Genomic DNA, 26,007 nt, shown 5'->3' with positions numbered 1-26,007 from the left:
CGCTTCGCCAGGAGGTGGAGGGTTTTAAGAGCGCTCCCGCTGAGCTAATTCTGCCTGAATTAGTTCTGCTAAAAGTTTTTTTGAGCCTTGGAGGTCGCGCCTGTTTCCTCCTCCCTTCCCAGCACCACAGAGACCAAGTTGGGTTCTGGGATTTATTCCGGTCACGCTTCCGTGCGCAACTCCGGTCTAAAAAACACTGTACAATGCATCAATACTTTAAAAAAAAAAAAAAAAACCAAACAAAAAACCTACAAAAAACAACATAATGAAGGGGAAGACACAGAAGCCACGCAAAGGGAGGAGAGACGAGCGCTGCGGCGGCGGGGGTTGGGTGGTTGAGCTGCGGTGGGATCCTCAACGGGATCCACGGCCCCTCGGGAAGCGGCGCAGCCCCCCCTTCCCCCCCCCCCGTTAGTCGGAGTCGCTGTCGCTTTCCGCCTCCTTGACGTCCACGCTGAATTTGTACTCCTGGTCGCAGCCCATGTAGGCGTCGCTCATGAAATACAACGTGTAGTTGTGCGTCCCCGTAGCCGGGGCTACGAAATCCAGCTTCACCTACGCGGCAAGGAAAAACCGGCGTCGGGGGAGAACCGGCACGTCCGAACCGCGTCCGGGGGGGTGCCGGCCGCCCCCCGTCCCCATCCCCGTCCCGCTCACCTTGGCTTTCTGCTGCAGCGTCAACCGCTTGATGGAGATGAGGCTGTTGGATTTGGAGTCGCCGATCACCACCCACCAGCCCTCCTCGCGTTTCTGCCGGAGGGAGCAGAGTTAACGGGCTGGGGGCAACATCGGGGAAGGGGGGGCAATCCCCCCACCCCCCTCCTTTTCACCAGGTTTGGCACCTACCTGCGGGAAAAGGGGAGCGATGACGGGCCCGGTGACCTCCTCTTCACGCTCCAGCTGCACCAGCACCACCACCGGCCCCCCGCTGCGGCGACAGAACCGAGAGGGAGGGTCAGGACGGCCCCCCCTGCACCCCCCTCTGTACGAGGGGGCTGCGCCACCCCTTCCCCACCTCACCTGCGGATGCTCTCCTTCTCCACACCTCGTAGGAGAGCTCGTGTTGGGGTAACGGTTACAAAAGCGGGCGACGTCGGCGATCTGGGCATCCGAGAGCTGCAGCAGGGCGTTGCGGTCCTCATCCTCCATCTCCATGATGTCGAAGACGCTCTCCACCCCCTGGGAGAAGGAAGATTTCAGTCCCTGCCCTTAACCGGGGGGCTCGGGCAAGGGCAGAACCACCAGCGCTCGCCCCGCGCTTTACCTTGTCGGTGCAGCGCTTGATGTGCTCGGAGGTGAAGTGAGGCAGCTGCTTGAGGTAGGAATCCTTGGACCACATGGCCTGCGTCACCATCTGCGCCAGCTCCATGGCGGCCAGCGCGGGGCTGAGCCACCCGTTGCTGGACAGGACGTCCACGCAGGCCTGGATCAACCGGATCGCCTGGATGCGAGGGATGGGGACAGGTCAGAGGGCAGGAACACAACGCAACGACACAAGGCGGGGGGGGACACATGCCCAGCCGCCCCCTCGTACCTTGCTGAGGATTTCCTCGGTGTCTGACTGCAGCTCGGCGCTCAGCTGCATGCGCGACAAGTGAGCCTGCAGCAGCAGGTTGGTCTTGACGTGGGGGTCGTTGAATTTGGGGTTGGTCAGCTTGTGGGGGACTTTTTGGGCCAGCTACAGGGAGAAACGATAAAACCCAGCAGCACGTTAACTCCAGAGAGCCAAAACCAGGTCCGGCTTTCTTCCTCCCTCCCCCCACCGCAGGAACCCCCATCTGTCCCCTCCGGCTGCCGCGCTGCCGCTCACCTGCCGCAGCAAGTTGTCCTCGTGGTGCCTGATGGGGATGTTCTCGTACTCGGCAGCGTTGGAGATGATTTCAATCAGCCCTCGCACCTTGGTCTTGGCGTTGAGGGACATGCTGAAGAGCTCTGGGGGAAGGCGCAGAGGTACGGGGTCAGGGCAAACCAGACAGCGCCGAACCCCGCGGTACAAGCGATGCCTTCAGGCAGACAACGCGCCGCCTCACGCTGAAGGAGAGCGTTTTACGCCCCACCGTGCGCACAGCATCCTTCTCCCCATCGCCCGTGGCGGGAGCGACGCAGAGAGGGGACAGAGAGCAGGAGCACCGGCGAGCGCTCGTGCGCGGTACCCGGCCGGCACGCGGCCCTTACCGATGGTTGGTGTAGTGATGTAGTAGTAGGCAGCGATCATCCCAGGTCAGAGGAGCCACGTCCCATCTCATCCTCGATGCTGATACACTTGGACTGCTCAGGTCGCTGAGGTTTGCTCAACCAGCTCGTAGAGGTGATCCGAGAGGTGCCTGTGGGACACGCCTGCGGGTACAGTGGCGTTGCGGTGGGGCTCAGAAACGCCTCAGCAGGGAGAAAAGCCGCTCTGCGAGCGTGGAGCGCGGAGGTGGGGTCCCGATGTCCTCCGAGCCCCTGGCACAGACCCCTTGCTCACCCTTGCAGGTGTAGTAGTTGGGATTCTGCGTCATCCTGCGATAGAGGAACGTCCAGGTGAGGTAATCCACAGCGTCCTGCTTGTTTTCGATGGTCTTGGTGACAATCTCGGCGTTGAAGTGATCGTGCATGCAGTGATCCAAGTGCGACTCCACCGGCAGGGGCTCGTAGAGGAATTTCTTGAAGAAATCCTACAGGGGGGCAGGAGCAGAGGGAAGGGGTAAATAAACCCCAGCATTTCCAAAATCCTGGAGCACCTCGCAGGCAGCAGGGCTCCGAGTGAGCGTTCTACAGCAGCCTGCCCAAAGCTGGGAGAAGAAATCCACGCCCCCAGGCAGGAGACGAGATAGTCATAGGCCAGAAATGGCGCCCCACTCCTCACCCACCTTCTTGGACCCCTGGCACATGATGACACAACGGCCCTCGTCGTCCTGCAGCGGGCGATTAGCGTGGCCCACCATCTGCAGCACGTCATAGATGGGGTAATCCACGTACCTGGGACGCGGAGAGAAGAGTTAACGAAGCTCCACGGAAAGCTACCACCGTTCCCCGGCGATTCCCAGCCTCCGCCCAGCCAGGGATGAAGCCCTTCGGGATGAGGGCCTCGTTCCCTCGTGCTCAGCGCAGGATGGACGCCGAGGGAAACCCTGGCCTTGCCCACGGCGCAACACACTCACGCGTGGATCTTGCCGTTGTAGTACTGCGTGTCCATGATGATCACCAGGTGAGCGGCGATGTTCATACCCCAGCAGGGCTGCGGGAGGCCACCATCACCTGAACCGCACCTGCAAGGCGGGCGAGGAGAGCAGTCAGCCCGTGGGCAGAGCACCCGGGGCTGCAGGAACGGCGGGTGCAAAGATGTGGGGGCTCTGCGCACCGGCAGACGGGCCTCGGGATACGGGGAAGCCCAGGAAAGGTGGTTAAAGTTCAAGACCGCAGCTTTTTTTGGACCCCGGGAGCAGAGACGTGATACGACGTGACTGTTAGCACCAGCCCAAAGCCTGCGGGCGCTGCCAAGCTCTGGGAAAAAGGGTTGCAATGCCAAGAAGTGGCGCGTCCCCACACGCACCCCCGCTCACGGAGCTGAAAAGCTGCTCCACCCACTCGCCGTTCCATGGCCCGTCAGCCCCTCGTGCAGGTAGCCCCACCCCGTTCACCCAGCGTCTCCTTCAGAGTGTTGTCATTCAGCTTGTCAGGTAGGGTACCAGATCCTTCTCGGCGCAGTGCAGGAACCTGCCGGAGACAGGGAGTCAAGAGCCCGCTGCCAAGCCCAGCAAGCCTGTCCCTCTCCCTGGTGACACCGAGTGACACCTCCCCAAGACCATTTTCCCATCGCTAGTTGTCCCTCAGCCCAGAGAAAGAACCCCAAACACCCGTCCCTGCCTCGGTTGGAGGAGGGACAGGGCCCCCCACGCTGGTACCTTTGCCTCTGGACGTCGGAAGCGCACGTGGTGAGGATGTTGATGGCAGTCAGGCGCGTCTGCTTGCGGGAGGGGACGAAGACGATGACCGGCTTTTTGGGCGAGTGTTTCATGATGGCGTGGTAGACGGGCTTGGCCATGGAGAGCAGGCGAGTCTGCGTGTGGCTGATGTTGAAGCCCTGCAGGGGACAAGGAGCAGGCAGTGACACCGGCGGCGGCAGATGCAGCAGAAGGGGCAGGAGATGAGGTTGCCCAAAGCCTACCTGGATGTGCAGCTCCAGGGGCACGGGGCGGACGTTGGGGTGGAAGTTGAAGGTGGAAGTGGCGCTGCAGCCAAGCCAGTGGGCCACGTCCTTGGCGTTGGACAGGGATGAGCTGAGGGCCACGATGCGGATGGGGCGCTCGATTGGGAGGAGATGTAGCGCATGCGGGAGCAGATGACCTCCAGCACCGGCTGCGGGTGGGAGAGGGCAGGTTGTAGCAGGAACGGGAGGGGAACGCCGAGCTGGCCACACCGCGGCCACCCCTCCAGGCTGAGCTCTGGCCCAGAGCAGTCCCCAGGGCATCCCACTCCTGAGCTTCCCCAAGGATGCAGCCCTCCTAATCCCAACCCATCCTGCAGCTCGGGGAAACTCCCAGCAGGAAAAGCTGACCTCGAACCAGATACGAGGCGGAAGCAACCACCACCCCCCGCAACGGCTCAGCCACAGAGACCAACGCGACGACGCGGCCCACTCAAACGCGCCCTCCTTCCCTCCCAGACGCACCCCATTTTCACCCCCGATGAGATGCACTTCATCCACGATGAAGAGGTTGACGTTCTGGACGTTCTTGCGTTGTTTCCAGCGTCGCGAGAGGATATCCCATTTCTCCGGGGTGCTGATGATGATGTTCCCTTTGCCCAGCAGCTTCAGGTCGGTGCTGGTCTCCCCGTCAGCAAAACCACCTTCTTATTGAGACGCTCCTGGAACTTTTCGTACCAGTCCAGAAGACCTACCAAAAATACAAGGGATGCTGTTGTTAGAGCCTCCTGGTAGAACAAATCCCACCACGTGCCCTTAACACCAGCAGGTCGGCGGTGGGACAGTGTCTCTCTGCTCCCTCAGAGACACCACAATTAATCAAAAGACTCTGGAGTCATCCTGAGGGATGTGCCGGCAAAGAAGGGGTGAGGAAAGGGAAACGAGGGCTAAAAAAGCAAATCTAAGTTGGGGGTAAGGCTCTGGTTTCCCGCGGGATGCCGGGCTTACCTGCTGCCAGGGCCTCCATGGGAGTGATGTACACGCAGCGTCCCTCCGAGTTCTGGAGCAACATCCTCAGGATGGCAAATTCAGCGCAAATGGTCTTTCCGCTTCCCGTGGGGGCACCCACAAAGACGTTGTCGTCGCTGTTATAAACGGTGTTAAACACTGGGGACAGACGGACAAGGCAGGAGAGAGCGGGTTATAGCAGGATCTCCACGGGTTTCTATCGCAGCTCCAGAAACAGGCAGGGAAAACACAGCCCACACCCAGCCCGCGCAAGAAGGAGCTACGGAAAAGGCTGTGTAAGAGTTCCAGCCGAGAATCCGCTGGGAAAAACAGGCTGAAATCTGTCACAGTGGCTTTTCGGTGTGAATTCCCCACTCTGGCTAAGCCCAGGCAGAGAAACACGGACGGCAGCGTGGGCTCCCTCGCGCCTACTCCAGCCCTACCAGCAGCCCAGGGGAGAAATTGGGGCCAGCTGGCTCTGGGAATCTGAGCCACGCTGTCGGCACAGCCGCAGCTTCCAGGAGCAAACCTGCTGCTGCCTGAGGTACTTGAGGAATCTATCAAAGATACTCTGGGCCACGGAGCAAGATTTGAAGCCTTCAGACCTCTAAGAGGCTCAGGAAGGGAGCGGGGATACACCATTTGGGACAGAAGTTCCTGGCATCACGTGAATAAACCCCACAAAACCAAGGCTACGGGACTGTGAATACGAAAGGGTCGAGGCTCACCGAGGCAGCTGGGAGGAGGAGAGCAGAGGCAATACTCACCCTGGGTCTGGATAGGGTTGAAGAAAGGGAACTTGTCCTGGTAGAGGCTCTCGAAGGCGCTGTTTCGCAGAGCTGACACGGGCAGCGGCTGCAGATCCAGCAGCTCGGTCGGAGGAGGGTACTTCTCAGGGAGAATCAGGTGGCGGAAGGAAACGGGCAGCTGGGTCTCACAGGCTGTCCAGACACAGGGAAAAACATTTTCACCTCTGGCAGTACTCCGGTGGCTTCATCCCCGAGCTCCCTCCGCCAGCAGAACCCCCAGCCCTGCCGCCGCTTGGATCTCAGGAGCCTTTCCCACAGCACAGCGCTAAGAAGAGGGGGCCTGAACGACCCACCTCAGACCCCCAGGGGACCCGCTGCCGTGTCACCGAGGTGCTCCTGGCAGAAGAGACTTACCAGAGCCAGCGGTCAGAGACCACCGGATGAAGTGTACCTGCGGGGGGCAGCGGCTCGAACACGGGCACGAAGAAGGTGACGAGGTGCTCGTCCTGCGCGTACTTGGCTTTCAGCAGAAAGTACTCGTGGTGCAGGATCACTTCGCTGTCCACATCCTCCACCAGGATCCAGAAAGCTTCGGATGAACCGTGTACCTAAGCAAGGGCAGCGGTTACCTTTGTACTGAGGTCCAGATCCCCCCTTTTCCAGCCCTCCGGGAGCTCCCACCAGCCCTCCCACAGCAATCCCCCACCCCCCCAGCACCATATTTTTTAGCCTGGTGACACCAGCTGCACGGCTCACCCTTTTCATCCCACTGGAAGTCGGGAGCGATGGTGAGCTCTACTTTCAGGGTGGAGCGGGTAATGGGCTGCAGGTGGACCGAGAGCTCCAGCTTTGGAAACAGGTGAACGTATTTGTGGATTGTCTTGCCCATCTTGGGCATCCGGATCAGCTCCCCTGTGACAGAAAGTTGCTGCCATCAGGACAGACGGACAACAGGGTGACCAACTCCAGCTCCCGAACGGAACGGAATTCAGGATCGGCAATCCAGGCAGCTGGAAGGTGCCAGGGAAAAGTCTCTGCCCTACCACCAGGCTGTACCAAAACCCTCACCAGTTCAGCTCCTTCAACCAACAAGTCCCCCAGTCTCCGAGTTAAAACACGGCAGAGGAGAATAAAGAGGCCGACACCTCCCCCTGCCGCGCTTGCCCGTGGTTCCGTACCTATTTCGTTATGGTTTAAGTCGTAGAGCCGTTCAAAGGGGAAATTCTTCTTCTCGATTTTCTTCACCACTTCTTCAGGCAGCTTCTTGAACTGGCGCAAAGGGCACATGGACTGCCACCTGCGAGGACAGCACGGGTGACACAGGGGAAAGAAACAAGAGAGGAAAAGCCTTCAGAGCACGAGTTTCCCCACGCTGCCGAAGACCGACGCGGCAGCTCCTTCCCAACCCAGCAGACACGAGCCCCCTCCTAAAACGCTGCAGACCCAGGCAGGCTGATGCAGAATCAGAAAATATCTCCGAGATCTCACTTACATCCGTTTGTCAATCATCTTGCAGAGGTTGAGGGTCTTATCAGTGAGCTGTGCCCAGCCACGGTTCAGGACGATCTCGAAGATGGCACGCATCAGCCGCCCGGCGGACTGGGGGAACAGAGAGCAGCTCAGAGCTCGGCTGCCATCGTTCCATTTCACTCTTCCCTCTTTGCAACCCATTTCCCTGCCCAGTTAATACGGCAATAAAATGTTTTGGGTTGGAAGGGACTTTTTTAAACGTCAGCTAGTCTGCCCCTCCTGCCACGGGCAGGGCCATCTTTCACTCGATCAGGTTGCTCCGAGCCATATCCAAGCGGACTTCAGACACCTGGGATTTCAATCCATGGCTTCTCTGGGCGACCTGTTCCCACGTCTCGCCACCTCATCGTAAATAAATTCTCCCTTCCACCCAACCCAAGTCTACCAAGTCAGTTTAAAACCGTTCCCCCTTGCCCTATCACTACAAACGCCGGCAAAAAGTCTGTCCCCACCTTTCTTACAAGCCCTCTTTTAAGTTTTCGGTTATACTTAAAGGTCTTTCATCCCAACCACCTACAAGTGGAGCAGTTACTTGATGCCCAGCCTTGGGAACTTGGCCTTTGTGGCAGCAGAAGGCGGCTACGCTGTAGTCCTCTAGCGCTGAATTATTCTGATTACAACTTAAGAGACTTCAATCAAGATATAATTTCCGTCCTGACAGCCGTTACTCCACCTCTAGTTATCGCCAAAGCCGTTTATGACCCCAGACTAAATTCCCAAAGTGCAAACAGTTGGCTGAGGCTGAGATCTGGCCGGACTGCAGGGAACAGAGATGCTCCAGCTGCGTTTCCTCACTCACCTGCGTGACGTACACCATGTCTGCCATGAGAGCAAACCCTTCCAGCTTCAGCTGGGAGATGAAGGCCTGGAGGAGCACGTTGATCTGGAGGAAGCAGAACAGAATGGATCTCAGTGCCCTCTGCACCAGCACGTGATCCGGGCGGGCTTGGGCACGTGGCAGGATCTAAGTGATCCCTGGGGATTGCTTGCCCGAGGCTGCAGCAACAGCACCTGCAGCTCTCCGAGCATCTCTGAGACAACCCAGGACTTCCCAGAGGGAAGAGAACAGAAATCAGGCTGGGGGGGGACACGGACACACACGTTTAGCGTGCCAGCTCCTTCCCAAGGATCACTGCTCCCTTACGGTGAGGGGGCAGCGGGGGCTCACCTTGGCACTGGGCTCCTCTATGCTCTCCTTCACCGGGATGGGAACTCGCTCCAGCAATTTCTGAAGCTCGAGCTTCTCCTCCTGCAGAAAACCAAGGCAGGAGAGATGCTCCGCACCTTCCCCTGCAGCACCACCAGCCATGCCTCAGGGCTGCCTCACTCGGGACAGGGGCTCCGTACCTCCCTCACGGTGATGTTCCTGAACTCCGAGGACAGCGAGAAGACGCGGAACAGCTCGATTTCGCTCAGGGTGGGTTTCAGGAGCTGGTTGTAAGTTTGCATCGTCTCGTTGGTGATGTAGTAGTGGCTGGCGATGCGGCCCAGCTCTGTCACCTGCCACAAGGACAACGGCCAGAGTGAAGCGGCAGAAAGACACCGTGACGTCTGTTCACGGCACAGACGGAAGACACGGAAGAGGAACTTGGCTGCAGCAGGGCAGACGCCTCCGGACAAGCTAAGCACAAACTCTCAGGCTACAAATCACTTGGAAAAGCTGCTCCACAATTCCACACAGGACAGGTTCCCTCCCTTTCTCATCCCAGAGCCTCTGAGGCAACGAAAACGCAACGGGAACGTGCACCGGCTTAGGAGACGGCAGCAAACACACCACAGTGACAGACGGAGGGTCAGGGTTTACACCCGCACTCTCCAGGCCAGCACCCAGCTCCCTGGAATCACAGAGGTGCACCACAGCAGGTCTGAACGACACAGCGCTCCCTGGGGTCCGTATTTAATCAGCGAGATCCCTTCCCTCAGCCAGAGGATGCTCCCATCCAGCCCTGCTCGGTCACAGCACCTTTCCTGGGTCCTGCCTCACCTGAAAGTTCCCCGTCTTCTTGTCGTACTTCACCAGGTTGTTCTTGTCCAACATGAGGGCTGCAGTGTGAACCAGATCCAGGCGGCGCTGGTCCAGCAGCGGATCCCCCTTCAGATCGTCGTGGGATATCCCGTAGAGCGTGGGGGAGCGCAGCATCCGGATATACAGGTAGGTATAGCCCAGCCAATTCACCGCATCCTGAGGAAACACCGACGTTTGGCCCCAAGAGCCAACTAACTACCTAACACGCCTCTCGGCGAGCGAGGGCAACGCTCTGGCTCTGAGCCCGGCGCTCCCAGCACCAGCGCAGGACACGGCAGGCTGAGCCCCAGCTGCATCCTGACGGGTCATCATTATTAAACCAGGGCTTGGAAGCCGAGCAGTGCCATACACAGCTCTTCTCCAGTACCAGAAAAATATTAAGGAATTTAAAACAAAAAACTCACCCTCCACACACAGATTTTTTTTTCCCCAGCGCCCTTCTTCGCGTGGACAACTCTGCTCTGAATTCCAGAAGCACCTACCCACTTGCCTGACACACCAGCCAGCCTGACAGGCTGGTGGTTCTCGTGGCTGCCCTTCCAGATCCCTTAAAAATTTACTCCCCAGGCACCAAAAGCTGCAAATTTTTTTGCTCCCATGCAGTAACAGCAACACTGATCGCTCTCTGCCCCCTGCAAATGCCACCAGCTCTCTGGGTGCAACAAAGGGCACAGGTGCCCGGGGAAAGCGAAGACTGGCACTCGCCTTGGCGTTCTGGACATTGCCGAGCACAGTCTCCGCATTCAGCATGTCTGGGAGCTTCGACACCATCTGACTTTCAATGGGGAGCTGCTGGTTGAGCAGGGACAGGTAGTACTGCAGCTCGCCGTGGGATGTGATGAGGATCCCCTCTCCTTTGGTGTCGTACTGAGGCCTTCCGGCACGCCCCAGCATCTAAGAAACGAGAAGTTGAGGTCAGTAAAACATAAAAAGCTTTTAGTTTGGCGGTTTCTCCTTGCTGCCGTGTCCTGGGGCTTTCCTGCCAGATTGCTCAGTCCGCTCTTACTTCTGGCTGGCAGGAGGCACAAGGAAATCTCTCGGATGTGTCTGATCAAGACACTGGGAGAGGAACCCTTTGTCCTCTCCACCTGCTGAACTGCTTTTCCTCTGCCCTCGCAGCAGGGCTGATCTCAGAACAGCTGAGACAGTCTGGCAGGAGAGAACAGGGAGTGACTGCACTGAGAAAAGACCAAAGTACGTCCCAGCCGTGCCTCAGCGGGAAAGGAAAAATCCTGCCCCGGCTGCCGGCAGCACCTTTGTCACCAGAACTTTACCTGCAGGATGTCCAGAGCACCCAGCTCGGTCCAGCGCCCTTTCTCAGGGCTGTACACCTGCGTCCCCTTGATGATGACGGTGTGAGCAGGGAGGTTCACACCCCAGGCCAGCGTGGCTGTGGACACCAGCACCTGCAGGAGCAAAACAACGATCAAAACCAGGCAGAAGCCTCTTCCTAGGGGGGAAAAAAAAATAAATAAATCTAAAATGCTGGCCCTGACATTAAAGACACACACAAAAGGGCCAAAGATGGAGAACTGTGACTGTCTTGACAGCTCAGCAGAGGAAGGTCAGATAAACAGCAGGATCTCTGCCCAGATTTCCCAGCTCACTGCATGACCCTGAGAAAATCCTTTGCTTTCCCTTTATAACGCAGCCAGGAAATTGCCTGGATGAGGTTTTGCCAAAGTAGCAACTGCAGAGGAGACAGTTTTCTCCGGGGCAGACCTCTCGCTTTAAACACGCAGCTAGGCCTACGGGAGAAGTTCTTGCCCTCCCCACTGCTGGTCAAGTGCTTTTAGTTCCTATTCTTCATGCAAAAATCAAGACTGCCTGCTGAAGCTGGTGCCTGAAGAAGAGTGGGATGGGGGTTGGCTATGCTTGATCCTCTTGATTTTGCCCAAAAGGCTACGGGAAAACGCGGCTCAAGCGTTTCTTGCAAAGTACCTCCTCCAAAGAAACGTGGAACTCCTGGGACATGAGGCTCACCTGAATGTGCTTGTCAGCAAACAGATCCTCCACCAGCGTCCGATCCACTCGCGTCATCCCGGCGTGGTGAATGGCGAAGCCGTAAGGAAGAAGATCCTTCAGCTCCAGGTTCTGCAGCAGAAACACAACCAGCTCTAGGTTTTCTACCCCAGCCAAGTAACACCAGGGAGGAAAAGCAGCGACAGAAGGTAGCGGCGTATCCTCGAGGAAAGGCTGGGAAACTGCACCGAACTGGTGGCACCTTCGTATCTGCGCTCCTGCCGTCGCTGTGCCAAACAGCCCTGGCCAGGCAGTTACCTTGCACTGCTCAGCTTCGGTCCTCAGCACCTCGGTGGAGGCTGAGCCCTCCCGCAGGAAAAGACCCAGGGTGTCTTTCTCCAGGCACATGTCCCTGATGGCCCGGGCCGTCTTCCCGGTCTCCTTCCTGGAGTGAACGAACACCAGCACCTGTTAAACAAGCAGACGGTACCGCTGCCGAGAGAGGAATCGCTACGGCCGCAGCTGGAAGAGATCCCTGACCCAACCTGCTCCTGGTGTTCGGGGTGAGAAGAGATCTAGAATTAGCCCAGGTGCCCTGTGAACCACGCACAGAGCTCCTGCTGTCGAAGGGCAGCATCCCAACAACCCCCTCAGCCTAACAGGACACGTCATACGTTAATCAGAGAGCTGGCACGGAGAGAAAACCCGTATTCCTTCCTCTCCCGGCTGCCATCAACCACCCAAACCTGCCCCGTTCTCCGCTGCGGTGTTTCTGCAGCGACAGCAACTCCCAACAGCCTCAGCAGCACCAGCCCAAGAACCACAGTGAAGTGTGTCAGGAGCGATAAAAGTATCCAACCTGATTCTTTCCAGCATGCTCCATAATCTTCTCATAAACGATCTCATTCATTATCTGGAAGCGTTTGATTGCTTTCTTCTCTGTAATACCCACATAGGTCTGCTCCAGGGGCACTGGTCGGAAGCTGGTGAGTTAAAAAAAAAAACAACAAAAAACCAAAAAAACCAAACCCAAGTCCATAAAAGAGGAGAAGAATAGAGAAACCCTGATACAAAAGGTCCTGTCAAAAGGCAGCCTGGATTTTTTGCCGCCAAGTTCCACACATTTCCTTTGTGCCTCAGCTTCCTCGGAGATCTGATGGCTCCGGTTCTGCCTGGTTATACAGCAAGGGACTCCCGTTGCCTGGACATTTGCTACGCACACGCTCAGGGAGCAAAAATGGTGTTTCAGGAGCTACCATAATCCTATTTTAAGCTTCCCTCAAACAGCTTCTGCAGCACACAGGTACAGCAGAGTTTTATCTGCCTTCTTGAAAGCATCTTCTTGCAAGTACAACACCACAGGAACCCTAGCACATGCTCAGGCTGTATTGAACAGCTCCAGTCCCGACCGTGCATTTATGGGCACATCCACGAGCAAATAAATGCACGTGGAGCTGGCTGGAGGCCCCCTGAGACCCTGGCACCCTCCCACAGATGAACACTCAACTGCCTGCCCCAGGAGGCCCGTCTTTCCCAGCTCCCAGTAGCTACCCATCACCTGATGGTAAAAAAAAAAAAAAAAAAAATAATAATAAAAAAAATATCTCTCCTGGCTTTCCACGGTACCTGTTATCAAAATAGAACAAGCCTTTGGCCGGGTCCACTCTCAGGAACGTCGCCACATCCTCATAGTTGGGGAGGGTGGCACTCAAACCAACGAGCCTCACGTCCTCTTGAGTCATCTCGATGTTGCGGATGGCTCTGGCTACCAAGGACTCCAGGACGGGCCCTCGGTCATCATGCAGGAGGTGTATCTCATCCTGACGAGAGGAAACGGGAGCAAAGTTATCCCCGCTCCAAACTGGCTCTATTTACCCGTATTGGGTTGACTTTCTTAGCAAACCCGCTTGCGTGGACCGAAGCACGCCCATCCCACAGCTCAAAGCCAGAGTTTCTCCACAACTGAGCACCAGAGACCCCTTCAAGCGCTACCACACGTTCTGGAACCGCCACGCCGGAAGACACAGCGCCCATCGTCACCCCCCTCCTGGGTGCCAGGGCTCTGCAGGCACCGGCGCCGCTCACCAGGATGACCAGCCGCACCAGCTGGGTGTAAGTGCGTTCTCCTCCCTTGCGGGTGATGATGTCCCACTTCTCCGGGGTGCAGACGATGATCTGGGTCGCGCTGATTTCCTCCTTGCACAGCTGGTGATCCCCCGTCAGCTCGGCCACGTTGATGCCGTACGTCGCCAGGCGCTAGGAGGAAGCCAACAGGCGCTTAAGCCGGATAAACGTGCCTTCCCCAGGGGCGGCGTCCAAGCAGCGCAGCCCTGAGATGCTCACAGACCCTTTCATACTCATCCCACTACAGAACTGGGAGAAAGACGGTGGATTTTGTAGCCCAGCCAGCCAAAGCCTGCACTGACCCACACCTGGAGCCTAGCAAACGCAGGCTACGCGAGGAGAGATTCAAGACGCAACCCAAACTACTCTCTCCTGACAAGCTTCTGCCACAGCTTTTATCGTTCTGTCGACGCAACATGAAGAAGCCACCGCCACAAAGCTCATCTTCCCCAACCTACGGTCCAAGCAGGGCCAAGACCAAACCTCTCCTCACCTTCCCAAAGCTGCCCACCATCTCCTGCACCAAGGACCTCATGGGTGCGATGTAGATAATCTTGAAATCGTCCACGTTGATGGTCCCGTCGATATTAATGTGCTTCCCTATTTCTCGCAACATGCACATCAGCGCCACGTTCGTCTTGCCAGCACCCTGGAATGCAAGCAGAACCAGCCCCGTCAAATTCACGGCTTCGCTGGGGTGAAGAATCACCCGCGGTGGCCAGCCTTTTCCACCCAAACAGATCATCCTTCGGGATTCCCCATCACACAGAGCCCAAAGAGCCGGATCCTTACCGTGGGAGCACACAGGAGCAAGTTCTCATCCGACTCCAGCGCGGCGCGGTAGAGCTTGCTCTGAATCCGGTTCAGCGTTTTAAACCCCTCAAATCCAGCCTGGGCGTATTTGGGCAGCTTTTCCACAGAAACCAATTGCTGAAAAGGGAAAATATCAAGCTCAGCGCCTTTGTTTCAGTACCACACGGGCTGTGGCGCATATGTGAGACCTCAGAGATGCTCCCTGGGGAGAAGCAGGGTCATGCTGTCTCCAGATGGCCTGAGGAGAAGCTCCACACCCCGGGATTGTGGAGCAGGTTAGGAAGAGATCAAATGAGCTCGTTAGCCTGCGCACTCCAACGAGTACAAGTTACACCATCAGAAAAGCAAATCCTCACCCCCCCACCCCCCCCCGCCATGTTCCCACAACGGGACAGGACAGACCACACCAGCACCGATCAAAAGAGGCGATTTATCACAAGACACACCACGGATCAGCCGGCTCTCCCGCCCACACCACACATCGGAACCAAACCGGAGCGGAGGGGCTGAGCAAAGCAGCTAAACGGGACCGGGCAGCCCCAGACAGAAACCAGCAGCACAGCACGCGCACGCCAGCAGCGAGAAGCTACAAACTGGGAACTCTTCGCTTAAAATAACGGTTCCTCAAGAAATCACAGACACGGCAAAGCCTGTTGAGTACCAGGAAGTATCTGTCACGATAATCAGCAATGACTCAGAGAGTCACAAAATGGATTGGGTTGGAAAGGACCTTTAAAGGCCACCTAGTCCCACGCACCCGCGATGAGCTGGGGCACCTGGGATGAGATCAGGCTGCTCTGAGCCCCAGCCAACCTGGCCTTGAAGGTTTCCAGGGATGGGGCATCCACCACCTCTCTGGTGCCAGCGTTTTGCCACCCTTGTGGATAACTGGCTAGCTGAAAAGGGTCACATAGACATAGTCCAGCTGGCTGGACAAAAATGCACATCGCTCTCAGCCTATCTGAAGGAAAGCAAAAATACACCGTCTTTGGCTGTCCTTGTTACACAATAACAGGAAGATTTCGGTGGGAAAAGAATGTTGCAGGTGGGAAGAGATAACTACAGAAGAGAAACTAGGGGCGGGCTTGGTATTTAGGCAACTAACCAATAATGAGCTTAACTTTTGTAACATGTATGAGCTAATTATAACAAGGCATAAAAGGTGACTGTAAGGGACAATAAACAAAGTCTGCTGATCACTCATATTGAGTGACTGCGTCTTCCCTCTGTCGCGACAAATGGTGCCCGAACAGGGACCCTAGAGAGGGCTGAACCTGCGAGCCACGGTTCGACGGAGATTCGGGTACCGGTGCTGAAAGCAGCGCAGGAGGCGGAAGGGCACAGTCCCCGCGCCCGGGAGCACCTACAGAGGGTCCCGCCGGCCACGCGTCGCCGAAGTCTCGCAAAGGCTGCAACAGCGCTGACGACGGTACGGAGAGACAAGCGACGTACGATTCGCTCATATGCTTTTTAGAAAAGCGGAGCGTTCAGGACATAGATTGTAAAAAGGAATTACCCGGGTTATTAGCGTATGGGATAGCATCCGGGACCCCCGCGGCGGCGGCGCGCGGCCCGGCAGGCCCCGTCCCGGCCGCGGTTTCTCTCCAAGGCGGCACCCCTCCCCCCCTCCGATCGGCGCCGTGGCGATGCAAGCGGCCAAGCGAGCTGACATCCAGCTGCCCCCAGAGATCCATCGGATCCTTTATATTCGGAACCTGCCGTATAAAATCACAGCGGAGGAAATGTATGGTATGTTTGGGAAATACGGACCTATTCGACAAATCAGAGTTGGAAACACTCCCGAAACAAGAGGAACAGCTTAAGCTTCTCAAGGAAAAATACGGAATTGATTACAAACCCACCAAAAAAAGTGCTTCAGATGTCCCCTACAAGAATTGGGTTTCTGCCTTGAACTAGCAAACATCTCTGTGCTTAAAGAGAAGCCTTTTTGCTTTGATGGAAATAATTTATTCTGTATTCTGTATTTATGCTGTATTCTGAATGTGGAAATTGGTTGGGACTAGGAGGCTGGCTTAAAGGCATTTTGCAAACGGGATTATTAGTTTTGATCATTATTGTAATAATAGTTATTTGATCAAAACCAGCCAAAATTATTTGTAAGCATTAGGCATATCTGAAGAGAATGCCTTTATTTGAATCAGCAGTTAAGGTGTAGTTTAGTCTGATGCTGTGGTTTTATCTCCTTCTGGTGAATTTTTGAAGTGATGAAATCAGAGATACAAGGTTTACTAAGAGTTATGAGGTAATAAGGTAATAATCTAAGTAAGGGTGCTGTCTTTTATATCTACAAGTGCAATATGCTTTTACGTAGCAGAGAGAAACTTTAACAATAACGTTGCTTGAGCGAGATGTGCATGTGACAACTTGGGAAAAGGGATATCACAACTGGAGTGCAACAGTGTTTCTATGTCTGGCAGAGTGAAATCTTTCAAGACCTGAGTTTAGACAGTCTAAAATAAATTGTTAGTATTCAGAAAACCCATCTTAAGCCTCTTTTGCTTACATAGTGTTATGGAAGTCAACTGCTATTGTAGAGAATTAATGATTTTTTAATACATATTAACAAATACTACTATTTTAACTTGAGGCAGTTGAGTGAGAAATACTCACGTGTAGCATTTGGGGGAATGTCAGCATAAATCACAGTAAGACTGCATTTTTAATTACTGTACTCGTTAAGATTCGATGATGCCATAAGGCTAAGGCCTTTTATCACAGATCGGTTCTGAACTAAAAGGTGTGTGCACATGTAGATATGCACATTTGTGTTATTTTCCTTAATTGGCTACAAAATATAATTAGGTTGGGGACTAGATCTTGGGAATTTGTCTATTATGCTTCTGTTTGTTAAGGAACGTGCATAACAACACAGCACCCATGTAGGCTTGGCTTGTGGCACAGTTGTCAAATTTAGCATAGACATTCAGACAGATAAGCAACGTACTCTTCTTGTGTGTATCACCTACAAGCCATTATGGCTTAGTGTGTAAATCTGTACGTAACTATTGAAAAATCCCCTTATGAATGTATATAGCTTAGAACTAATTTTTCCCCCTTGTTAATTCTTTGACATCAATGAGGTATTCTTCAGAAAATGTATGGACTTGGTTGGTTGCATAAGGGCAGTTGTTATTTGGACAGAAAATTGTTAATGGTCAGGGATTTTCCACTAAAATATTTGCAAATATTCCTAGTCAAACATCCGTTTGGTTTCTTTTCGGGTTTTGAGCTTGCATTAGTCCACGTTCAGAACTTTAAAATTACCTTTGAATTTTTTAAACTTTTTGTATCACTGGAACAGAAAGAGCATCTAAATTAAAGCTTCAAGCTAACTTTATTTTTCAAGTATTTCAGGAATTATACTTCTGAACTGAGATTTTATAAGTTGGCTGTGTATTTTCCTGTGTTAAAACGCTGTTATTGAAAATGGTCAACCGAGCCTATGTCGCCAAAAATAAAAACGGGGGAATTGTGGATAACTGGCTAGCTGAAAAGGGTCACATAGACATAGTCCAGCTGGCTGGACAAAAATGCACATCGCTCTCAGCTTATCTGAAGTAAAGCAAAAATACACTGTCTTTGGCTGTCCTTGTTACACAATAACAGGAAGATTTCGGTGGGAAAAGAATGTTGCAGGTGGGAAGAGATAACTACAGAAGAGAAACAAGGGGCGGGCTTGGTATTTAGGCAACTAACCAATAATGAGCTTAACTTTTGTAATATGTATGAGCTAATTATAAGAAGGCATAAAAGGTGACTGTAAGGGACAATAAACGAAATCTGCTGATCAGTTGTATTGAGCGACTGTGTCTTCCCTCCGTCGCGACACACCCTCACCGCAAAATAGTTTTCCCTCCCACCCAGCCTGAATCCATTCTCTTTTAGTTTAAAATCATTCCCCCCTTGTCCTATCACAACAAGCCCTATTAAAAGTCTGTCCCCACCTTTCCCACGAGCCCCCCCCTCGGTACCAAACGGCCGCTCTAAGGTCCCCCCAGCACCTTCTCTTCTCCAGGCTGGAACAACCCCAGCTCTCGGCCTTTCCTCACGGGAGAGCTGCTCCAGCCCTCCGATCGTTCCGGTGGGCTCCTCCAGACCTGCTCCAACAGGTCTGTGTCCTCCCAGAGGGACGGGAAGGACCTGAGGAGCCCAGAGCTGGACGCAGCGCTGCGGGGGAGGGGGGGGTGTCTCACCGGAGCGGAGCAGAGGGGCAGAACCCCCTCCCCTGACCTGGCCGCGCTGTTGGGGGTGCAGCCCAGGATTCGGTTGGCTTTCTGGGCTGTAAGCGCTCACTGCCAGCTCGCGTCCAGCTTCTCACCCACCGACACCCCAAGCCCTTCTCGGCAGGGCTGCTCTCAATCCCTCCCTCCCCCAGCCGGTACCGACACCGGGGCTGGCCCCGACCCACGCGCAGGACCTTGCGCTTGGCCTTGCTGGACCTCCTGAGGTTCACGTGAGCCCGTTTCAGCTCGCCCAGCTCCCTCTGACCAGCACCCCATCCCCCCAGCTGTCACCTCCACACCTGCCGAGGGTGCGCTCCATCCCACTGTGTCACTGCTCAATAAATTAAACAGCACTGGTCCCAGTACAGACCCCCGAGGGACCCCACTCCTCACTGCGCCAGCTCAACCGTTGACCGCCACCCTCTGGATGCGACCACCCAGCCAATTCCTCATCCGCCAAAGAGCCCACCCACCAAATCCTTCTCCTCGCAAGCTACGGAGAAGGACGGCGGGGGGAGCGTGTCAAAGGCCTTACAGAAATCCAGACAGATGACCTCAGCCTTCTCATCGCCCAACACACCTGGCACTAAATAAAGGGGAACGGAGCAGGTCACCTACCTCTTCGGAGCCAAAAGGCTTTGGCTTCAGGGCAGGCACGTGCACCTCCTCGTAGCCCTTGCGCTGCCTGCGGAAGGAGCCATCGGGGAGCTGGCATCGTTTGTTGGCCATGAAGTGACTACCTTGGGCAAACACCAGATCCTCCAAGTCCAGCACCTGCCGGGGAGCCAGTGCCTGGGAACAGCAACGGGAAAGGGGCAAGGGTTAGGCAACCACCCTCTCCTGCCATTTTCAGCCTGGGACCAGAGGGAAAGCAACTGCATCCCGCTGGCAAGTGCCACATCAGGGGCTTATCCTTGGTATCTTCCTGCCCACGCCACTTCAGCTGCTCTTTCTGCACTGACTGAGGCTGCCTCTCAGAAGCGCTGGGCACAGATGACTTTTTCAAAGAGTTTTACCTCTCCTCCTTGGTCCAGATCCATGGTCTCCAAGTCAGTATCCATCCGGGACTGACGAACACGCTCCCGGCGAGACCGTTCCTCCTGCACAAAGAGATGAGAATTCAGGCCTGGGGAAGAGGTGCTGAGCCTCCTCCGTGGACTGCCAGCGCTCTCCTGCCACGCACAGCTTCGCACCCAGCGCGTCCACGCAACCAGAGTGCCACGCACCACGATTATTTTCAGGCACAGGCATTCACATAACCAGAGCCAATAATTTTTGGCAGCAGAAACCAGTGTCCCCCAAGGCCGGGATGTAAACTCGCCTTCCAGGAGCGCAGATGAAAGGAAACAGGGAGTGAAGACACACAAACCTGCAAACACCCAACCTGCCACAGGCCAGCCGCGCTCCACAAACACAGAGACACCAAACTGGCCCCTCACGTCAACATAACCAGGGTTTTTTCTAGCAACAAAGCAGCAATATGGTATTAATTCCCCCCCAAAAAGCAATCCTCAAATGAGTCACGGAACTGCTATCATCCAAAGGCCAAGCAGAGCTAATCCTACGTGCCAATAAACCCGTGGAGCGTCACAATTCCAAGCCCAGGTAATTAGGTGGTGCTCAGAGGTGACCAGGGTGTTTTATTGCAGCGGGCCTCTCATCAAGGGGGCCCAGAGGTGAACCAGCGCTGCTACAAGCCAGTTAACACCAGCGTAAAAACGGGAAACTTGCAGATGCTGACATTTGTTTTGTCACATTTGACACCTTTCCCACACCAACTTAACCCCGTTCACTGTGTATCAGGGTAACAGAGATCAGAGCCTGATCCAGAAACAGAGCAAGGCAGAGAGGTACAGTTTCATATAGTGGCGTTCAGGAATCAAACACACATTCTGTCTGTATACAGAAGAAAAACAAGGATGTAAGCTCTGCCTCGTATGCCATTAATCAATTACAACGTTCTGTCCTTATCTCATTAAAAGTCAGCAAAATCAATGGAATAGTTTACTCACATCAGATGAAAACCTTGCCAAATAGAAAGCAGAAGGTATATAGGGAAGTATTCAAAACCCTTCCCCTTCCCTTTCCTCCTCCCCTTTCTCTTCCACTTCCCTTTCCCCTTCTCTTTTCCTTCATCAGTACGTTAGAAATTTAAAAAAAAAAAGATTAAGAGTCTTACTAGAGCCCCACAATGGATTTGTAGTGCCGCAAGTGGATGACATTCGTATCACTCAAGTCAAATAGATAAAAGAGGTCCTACTTCAGAATGATCCCTTGGCCCAGCAAAAACATTTCTGGGCACAAATTGTCCACCACATTGGACGTAAAGCAGCAACAGTTTGCTGTCAAGGAATAAGCTTCATTTTTATCTGAATTAATCTGATATTATGAGATGGCTATCATAATGGCAATAAATAAATATATATATACACATGCATATTTTTTTACCCATCTAGACAGGTTGATGATTTTCCTTCGTTTCTTTCCCTTTATAAGATCCCTCAGATTTACCAGCTAGGGCCATCTGATCCAGAGACCCTAACGTACCAAACCTGGAAATGCAGACATCTGAGTGATTTGAAAAATAAGAAGTGGTAAACATATCGCCCTCTCAGCCGAGCCTCAGCCATCACCCTAAGCAACGTTTCCTCTGGTTTCCAGCTGCCAGCTGAGTCAGCAGGCTCCTCTCTCACCAAGAACAAACGAAACACACAGCCCAACGACGACCACAGACGGCGGCAAGGATCCCACAATCCCTCCCCTCACCCGCCTGAGGTTCCCTCTGGCCTTACCCGGATGAGATCCTCCTTCTCCGTCTCATGCAGCTGATAGAGGAACTTGGACAGCTCGGGATCCGCTTCCATCTTCCCCATGATCCTTTCTTTTTCAGCTTCACTCTGTGCACTGGCCAGCAAAGTGCAGTAGAGGACTGAGGAAAGAAAATTAGGGGATGGCAGGCAGGGTTAAGGGCTGAAGTGAAAGAAGGGAGCAATACAAGGTCCCCAGGCTTCCCAAAGCCACGCTGACAGCGGTTAAAAAGCCCCAGGTCGTGCTAGAATCAGGTCAGAACAGCAGGGAAACAAGGTGGGACAGCTGAAGCAAACGCCACTCACTCATCATCCGGTGCTGTCGCAGGACTTTAATGAAGTCGAAGGTGTTAAAGCCCAGGAGCAGAACAAGCTGGTTCTCGCATTCCCGGTCATCGCTTGCGGTCTGGGAGGAGAAGAAACAAGGAATGACCGGTTACCTCCGCGCCCCACACAACGAGAACCCCTGCTTTGTGCAGAACTGAACCCCAGAGGAGCTGAACAGCAGCTACAGGCGAGGCCAGGTACCCCACCAGACTGCAGGGAAACATCCCATCGGCTCTGACCCCCTTCTTCCCCAGGGGGTCACACACACCAGCACCAAAACTGGCAGGGAAACAGACCTGACTTACAACCACCTCCCAGCAAACGTTGACAAAACCACAATCACCTTCCCCTTAGAAGATTTCGGGGGGTTAAGCCCAGCCCCGACCTAGTCCTGCACTTATCCGTCGTGCCGGCAAACACGGCACATCCGCAATCGTGTTTCATTTGAAAAAATCACAGGTAACGAGTTGTCAGGGCAAATTCCTGTCCCCCAGGAATACAGAGAAGTATTCCAAGACGGCCACAGCCCTGCGGATCAGCTGCCCACCGACCTTCAGGATCTCCAGCACTTCATCAGCTTTCTTCTGGGAAACAATGGCATCGTCGTAGAAGCGGCTCAGCTGTCGCTGGAGCCAGAAAGCATCGATGTCTCGAGGATGCAGATCCTTCTTCTTTGAACTCATCAGCTCACCCGACGCCACAAGCTTAAGAAAATCCCACAAAAATGTTATCTCCCTGCGGGAGAAAAGCAGGCACGCGACATTTGTGCTGCGGACCGAGCGTTTGGGGCCTCTCTCTGCCCTGGCAGAGGAGCAGAGAACCAGCAGATACCACTGTGCCGCTGCCAGACCCGTTAAATTTCTTACCGTTCCTTTCGGCCCCCATCAGACAACAGCTTCAAGGCTCTTTCTTCCCCCCACAAACGACCTTAACTCCACCCACAGACCAACAGGACCCCCGACCCTCCTCCAGACGCCCCCAAGCCACGCTTCGGGTGTCGCTGGGTGACTCACGTTGGCCGAGAGGGTGCAACGGACCACGGCTTCATCTCCCTCCATGTCATCATCGGACGCCTCGTCACGCACTTCGCCGTAAATGTCCTCATCGCCTTCCTGTGGAAAGGAGAGTTCCGGTAACCGCCTTGTGCTGACATCAAAGAGCAGCTTTTCCTTGACAGAAATGAATAACCTGGCAATTTATTCCTGAGGGGAAAAAGCCTGCCTCGTGCTTTTAACAGGAACATCACGCTGTCGCCCAGGTCAAGGACCACGCGATAAGATTACTTCTGTTTTCTACAGAGGTTTTGCCAGCGCCTCCTCCGCTAATCTCGTGTTTGTCTCTCTTAGTGTTCTCTCAGCCTCTTCCAAAAAACAATCCTGGGGAGTGTTTCTATGAAACACCTCCAGCCAGCGCATCTGAATTTCTCTCTTCCTCCCGATCTGTCAAGTTTCCCCACGAGATCTAAATATCACCATCTGTTTTCCATCCCACTGACTCACGATAAGCCTTGGATTAGCAGGATAATCAACAAATCCTCCCCAGGCCAGGAAGCAGTATCCAAAATAATCTGGCTTCCCCTTTCCTGGCAGAGACATCCCAGCCCAAGCCGACACCCGCTCCCCAACGTGAGTGAAACGGGGCAATCGCGATCCCAGTGGAACGGCTGGGAGCAAGGGGACAGGGCAGAGGCTCCGCTGCCTCCTGCAGCTCTTCATCTCCTACCTCCTCGTCGGACTCGAACTGCACATTCACCCCGTATGTCTCATCAATATTGTCATCTGCAAGGAAGAAGAGAGTTAAATTCATCCGAAAATCTGGGCACCACATGCAGGGTTCACAGATCCGCAGGCCCACCCACACCTCTGCGCATGGGAAAAGATGAAAAGAACGTGGTCCGGGGCGGGGGGTGGGGGCTTGAAAACCGTCCAAACATTTTTCTGGCTTCTCTGTGCAAACACTACCCCAGAGCAAGGTTGGGTTTGGCACCGGGAACCCAACTTTCTGCCAGCCCCGTCCCTGCCACCGCAGCCCACACCAACGCCTTCTCGTACCCATGTTCTGGATTTCTTTGTCTCCACCATAATCTGTGATCTTCTTCCCCAGGTTCACCAGCACGTGGTAGCGGGTATCATCCGTCTGTCCCAGCAGCAGATCGATCTCCTTCCGCCTCTCCTTATCGCGCAGCTTCTCGTTCTTCAGCACCGCCAGCACCTCGTCAGCGGCTCCGCAGAGGATGTCACGCGGCTGCAGGAAGAATTACGCGTAGCACAGAGAAGAAATTTGTCACGTGAAGGGTGTACTGTCGGTTCCCCCGTTTCTGGACCCTCACAGAGCCCACCCCCACAACCAAGGCACCACTGCAACATCCCTGAGCCCAACAGGCAGCACCGAGGAAGCGAAGCCATCCCGCAGGATTACAGGGAAAGATTAAAAGATCCACAGGCTTTGTGCTGTCCCATCCTGAGGCGTCCCCATCCTCACCTGGTCCCCAAGGGCCGCCTGGATGAAGCTCAGCAACACCTCGTAGGTCTCACGGGTCTCCTTGGTTTTGGGTTTGTAGATGATGCCCACCATCTCATCGATACCCTCGGAGAGCAGGGTGTAACCCTTCATCTTGTTGATGTCGTGCCTGTCTTCATCACGCTTCCTCCGCCTGGGAAGAGGTGGGGGGAGCAGAGTGCCTGGGGTCAGCGCCCCAGCACAGCCCTGCTCCCACAAGCACAGCTAGGCTCTTTAATTTGAAAAATAAAGGCGAAAAAAAGATCGATTTTAATTTTTGATTGCAATTCTAGTTTATTTTTGCGGGGTAAGTGACTCTCAATGAAGAAAAAAACATCCCCACACCTTCCAGCTCGGTGGTGTTTTGGTCTGTAGCCCTATGCTCATGCCACCGAAACGTTTTCCACTAAAAAGTATTCCCAACACCATTGAATTCTACCCCGGTGACAGCACTAAACCAAATCAAGGCCGCATTATTCAAAGAAAGGAATGAAAAATTAATTACCCAGAGTGTTTTGCACACAAATACTTTCCAGCCAGTGCTCCGCACCCCGCCTCCCACCCCCGCCCTGAGCTCACACTCACTTTGCTCGTCTTTCCTCTTGCATCTGGGGTTTGGTTCTCTGGGCCTTGTCCCCCATGCGGGTCCCCTCCAGTTTGCCCACCAAGGACAGAACCTCTCCCGTCGGCTCATCCCGCCGGGTGCGGTCGATCAGCGAGCGGTCAGCTTGGAGAACGAGGTTGGAGTTCTGGGAGAAGGAAGAAGAGGGGCTGGCGGGGGCCGAGGAGGGGCAATCGCAGCTCCCGCCATGGGGCTGAGGGGGGTCAGCCCCATCCCGGACCCACGGCAAACCACGGCAGGCCGGCGGAGCACCGCACACATCCACTGCATTTCCACACAGCACGCTCCACTGTGCTCCAGACACAACTCATTTGCATTTTAACTAACCGGGGTGTTATTTTAAACCCACCCACCCCCCCATCAGGCACAGGTTTAGACTTTAAGCTGGGCCTAAGCCACCCAGCCTGATCTTAAGGCTTGTTTCCGCCAAGAGAACCGGCCTGCTCCTCACCCGGCTGCTCTGTTACCGGTCGATGGCCGGAAACTCTCAGTTTAAGGGGGAAAAAAATCCGGAAAAAAGCTTGAAAGAAGGTTTCAGTTCTGAGAGTAGCCGCCCAGCCCCGGTAAATGGCCGTTACACCGAGCTCTCCTCAGGCAGGCCGCCTGCGCGGGGAGGACAAGGGCCGCCACGGGCCCGGCAGCGGGTCTGAGGCAACCCCCTGAGTTAACGGCACCGAGTGGGGGTGGGCAGCGAGGAGAGCCCCGGGGAAGGCCGGCACGGCGCCGGGCAGGCCCAGCAGCCCGCAGGGCCGCACTCACCGCCTTGTACTCGTACTGCAGGCTCCGCGCGGTCACGTCCGCCATAGCACCGCCGGGCTGGAGGCCGCGCCGCCGCCGTGCACCGAATCAGGCCGCAACCGCCCACAGGACCAGGCCGCAGCCAGAACTTCCGGGGCGAAGCGGAAGCGGATGCCAGCCCCGCAACCCGGAAGGGCTTCGGCGGAGCGCCTCGCTCCGCACTCCGTGGCGCTGCTCCCAGAATGCCCCGCGCCTCCCGCCCTTCGGCCTACAGCTCCCAGCATGCCCCGCAGCGCCCGGCCACGGCCGGCGCCGCTCCGCCGGCCTCCCATTCTGATTGGCTGGCAACGCCCCGCCTCGCCCCGCCGCGCAAAGGCCTTGTTGTGATTGGCTCATCGGCGTCGCTCCGCCCCCTCCGCGCTCTCCGAT

The 26,007-nt window shown here is 55.0% G+C and overlaps 1 protein-coding gene across 1 annotated transcript; it reads right to left on the bottom strand.

Moving 5' to 3' along the window:
• Positions 1–138: 138 nt before the first annotated feature.
• On the bottom strand, positions 139–25,776 carry SNRNP200 (small nuclear ribonucleoprotein U5 subunit 200). Its single transcript, XM_037371854.1, is given in 53 exon segments — positions 139–555; positions 658–750; positions 847–928; positions 1,021–1,045; positions 1,048–1,062; positions 1,065–1,179; positions 1,265–1,441; positions 1,535–1,678; positions 1,811–1,932; positions 2,176–2,219; positions 2,221–2,237; positions 2,239–2,275; positions 2,277–2,337; positions 2,468–2,657; positions 2,853–2,961; positions 3,144–3,219; positions 3,222–3,251; positions 3,656–3,699; positions 3,888–4,066; positions 4,151–4,293; positions 4,296–4,341; positions 4,655–4,821; positions 4,824–4,880; positions 5,138–5,296; positions 5,905–6,078; positions 6,302–6,493; positions 6,643–6,798; positions 7,065–7,183; positions 7,379–7,485; positions 8,216–8,299; positions 8,585–8,665; positions 8,764–8,916; positions 9,401–9,598; positions 10,148–10,336; positions 10,717–10,848; positions 11,426–11,536; positions 11,723–11,872; positions 12,264–12,387; positions 13,031–13,224; positions 13,490–13,660; positions 14,022–14,177; positions 14,321–14,458; positions 19,204–19,377; positions 19,602–19,685; positions 21,378–21,514; positions 21,699–21,798; positions 22,271–22,423; positions 22,733–22,831; positions 23,442–23,497; positions 23,771–23,963; positions 24,201–24,372; positions 24,804–24,967; positions 25,600–25,776. Coding segments are annotated over 53 exon segments (6,282 nt in total). The 5' UTR covers positions 25,645–25,776; the 3' UTR covers positions 139–411.
• Positions 25,777–26,007: the final 231 nt, after the last annotated feature.

Source organism: Falco rusticolus, chromosome 20 (assembly GCF_015220075.1).
Source record: "Falco rusticolus isolate bFalRus1 chromosome 20, bFalRus1.pri, whole genome shotgun sequence".
NCBI lineage: Eukaryota > Metazoa > Chordata > Aves > Falconiformes > Falconidae > Falco > Falco rusticolus.
The sequence above is the reverse complement of the archived record's forward strand: the minus strand, read 5'-3'. Positions and strand labels throughout refer to the sequence as shown.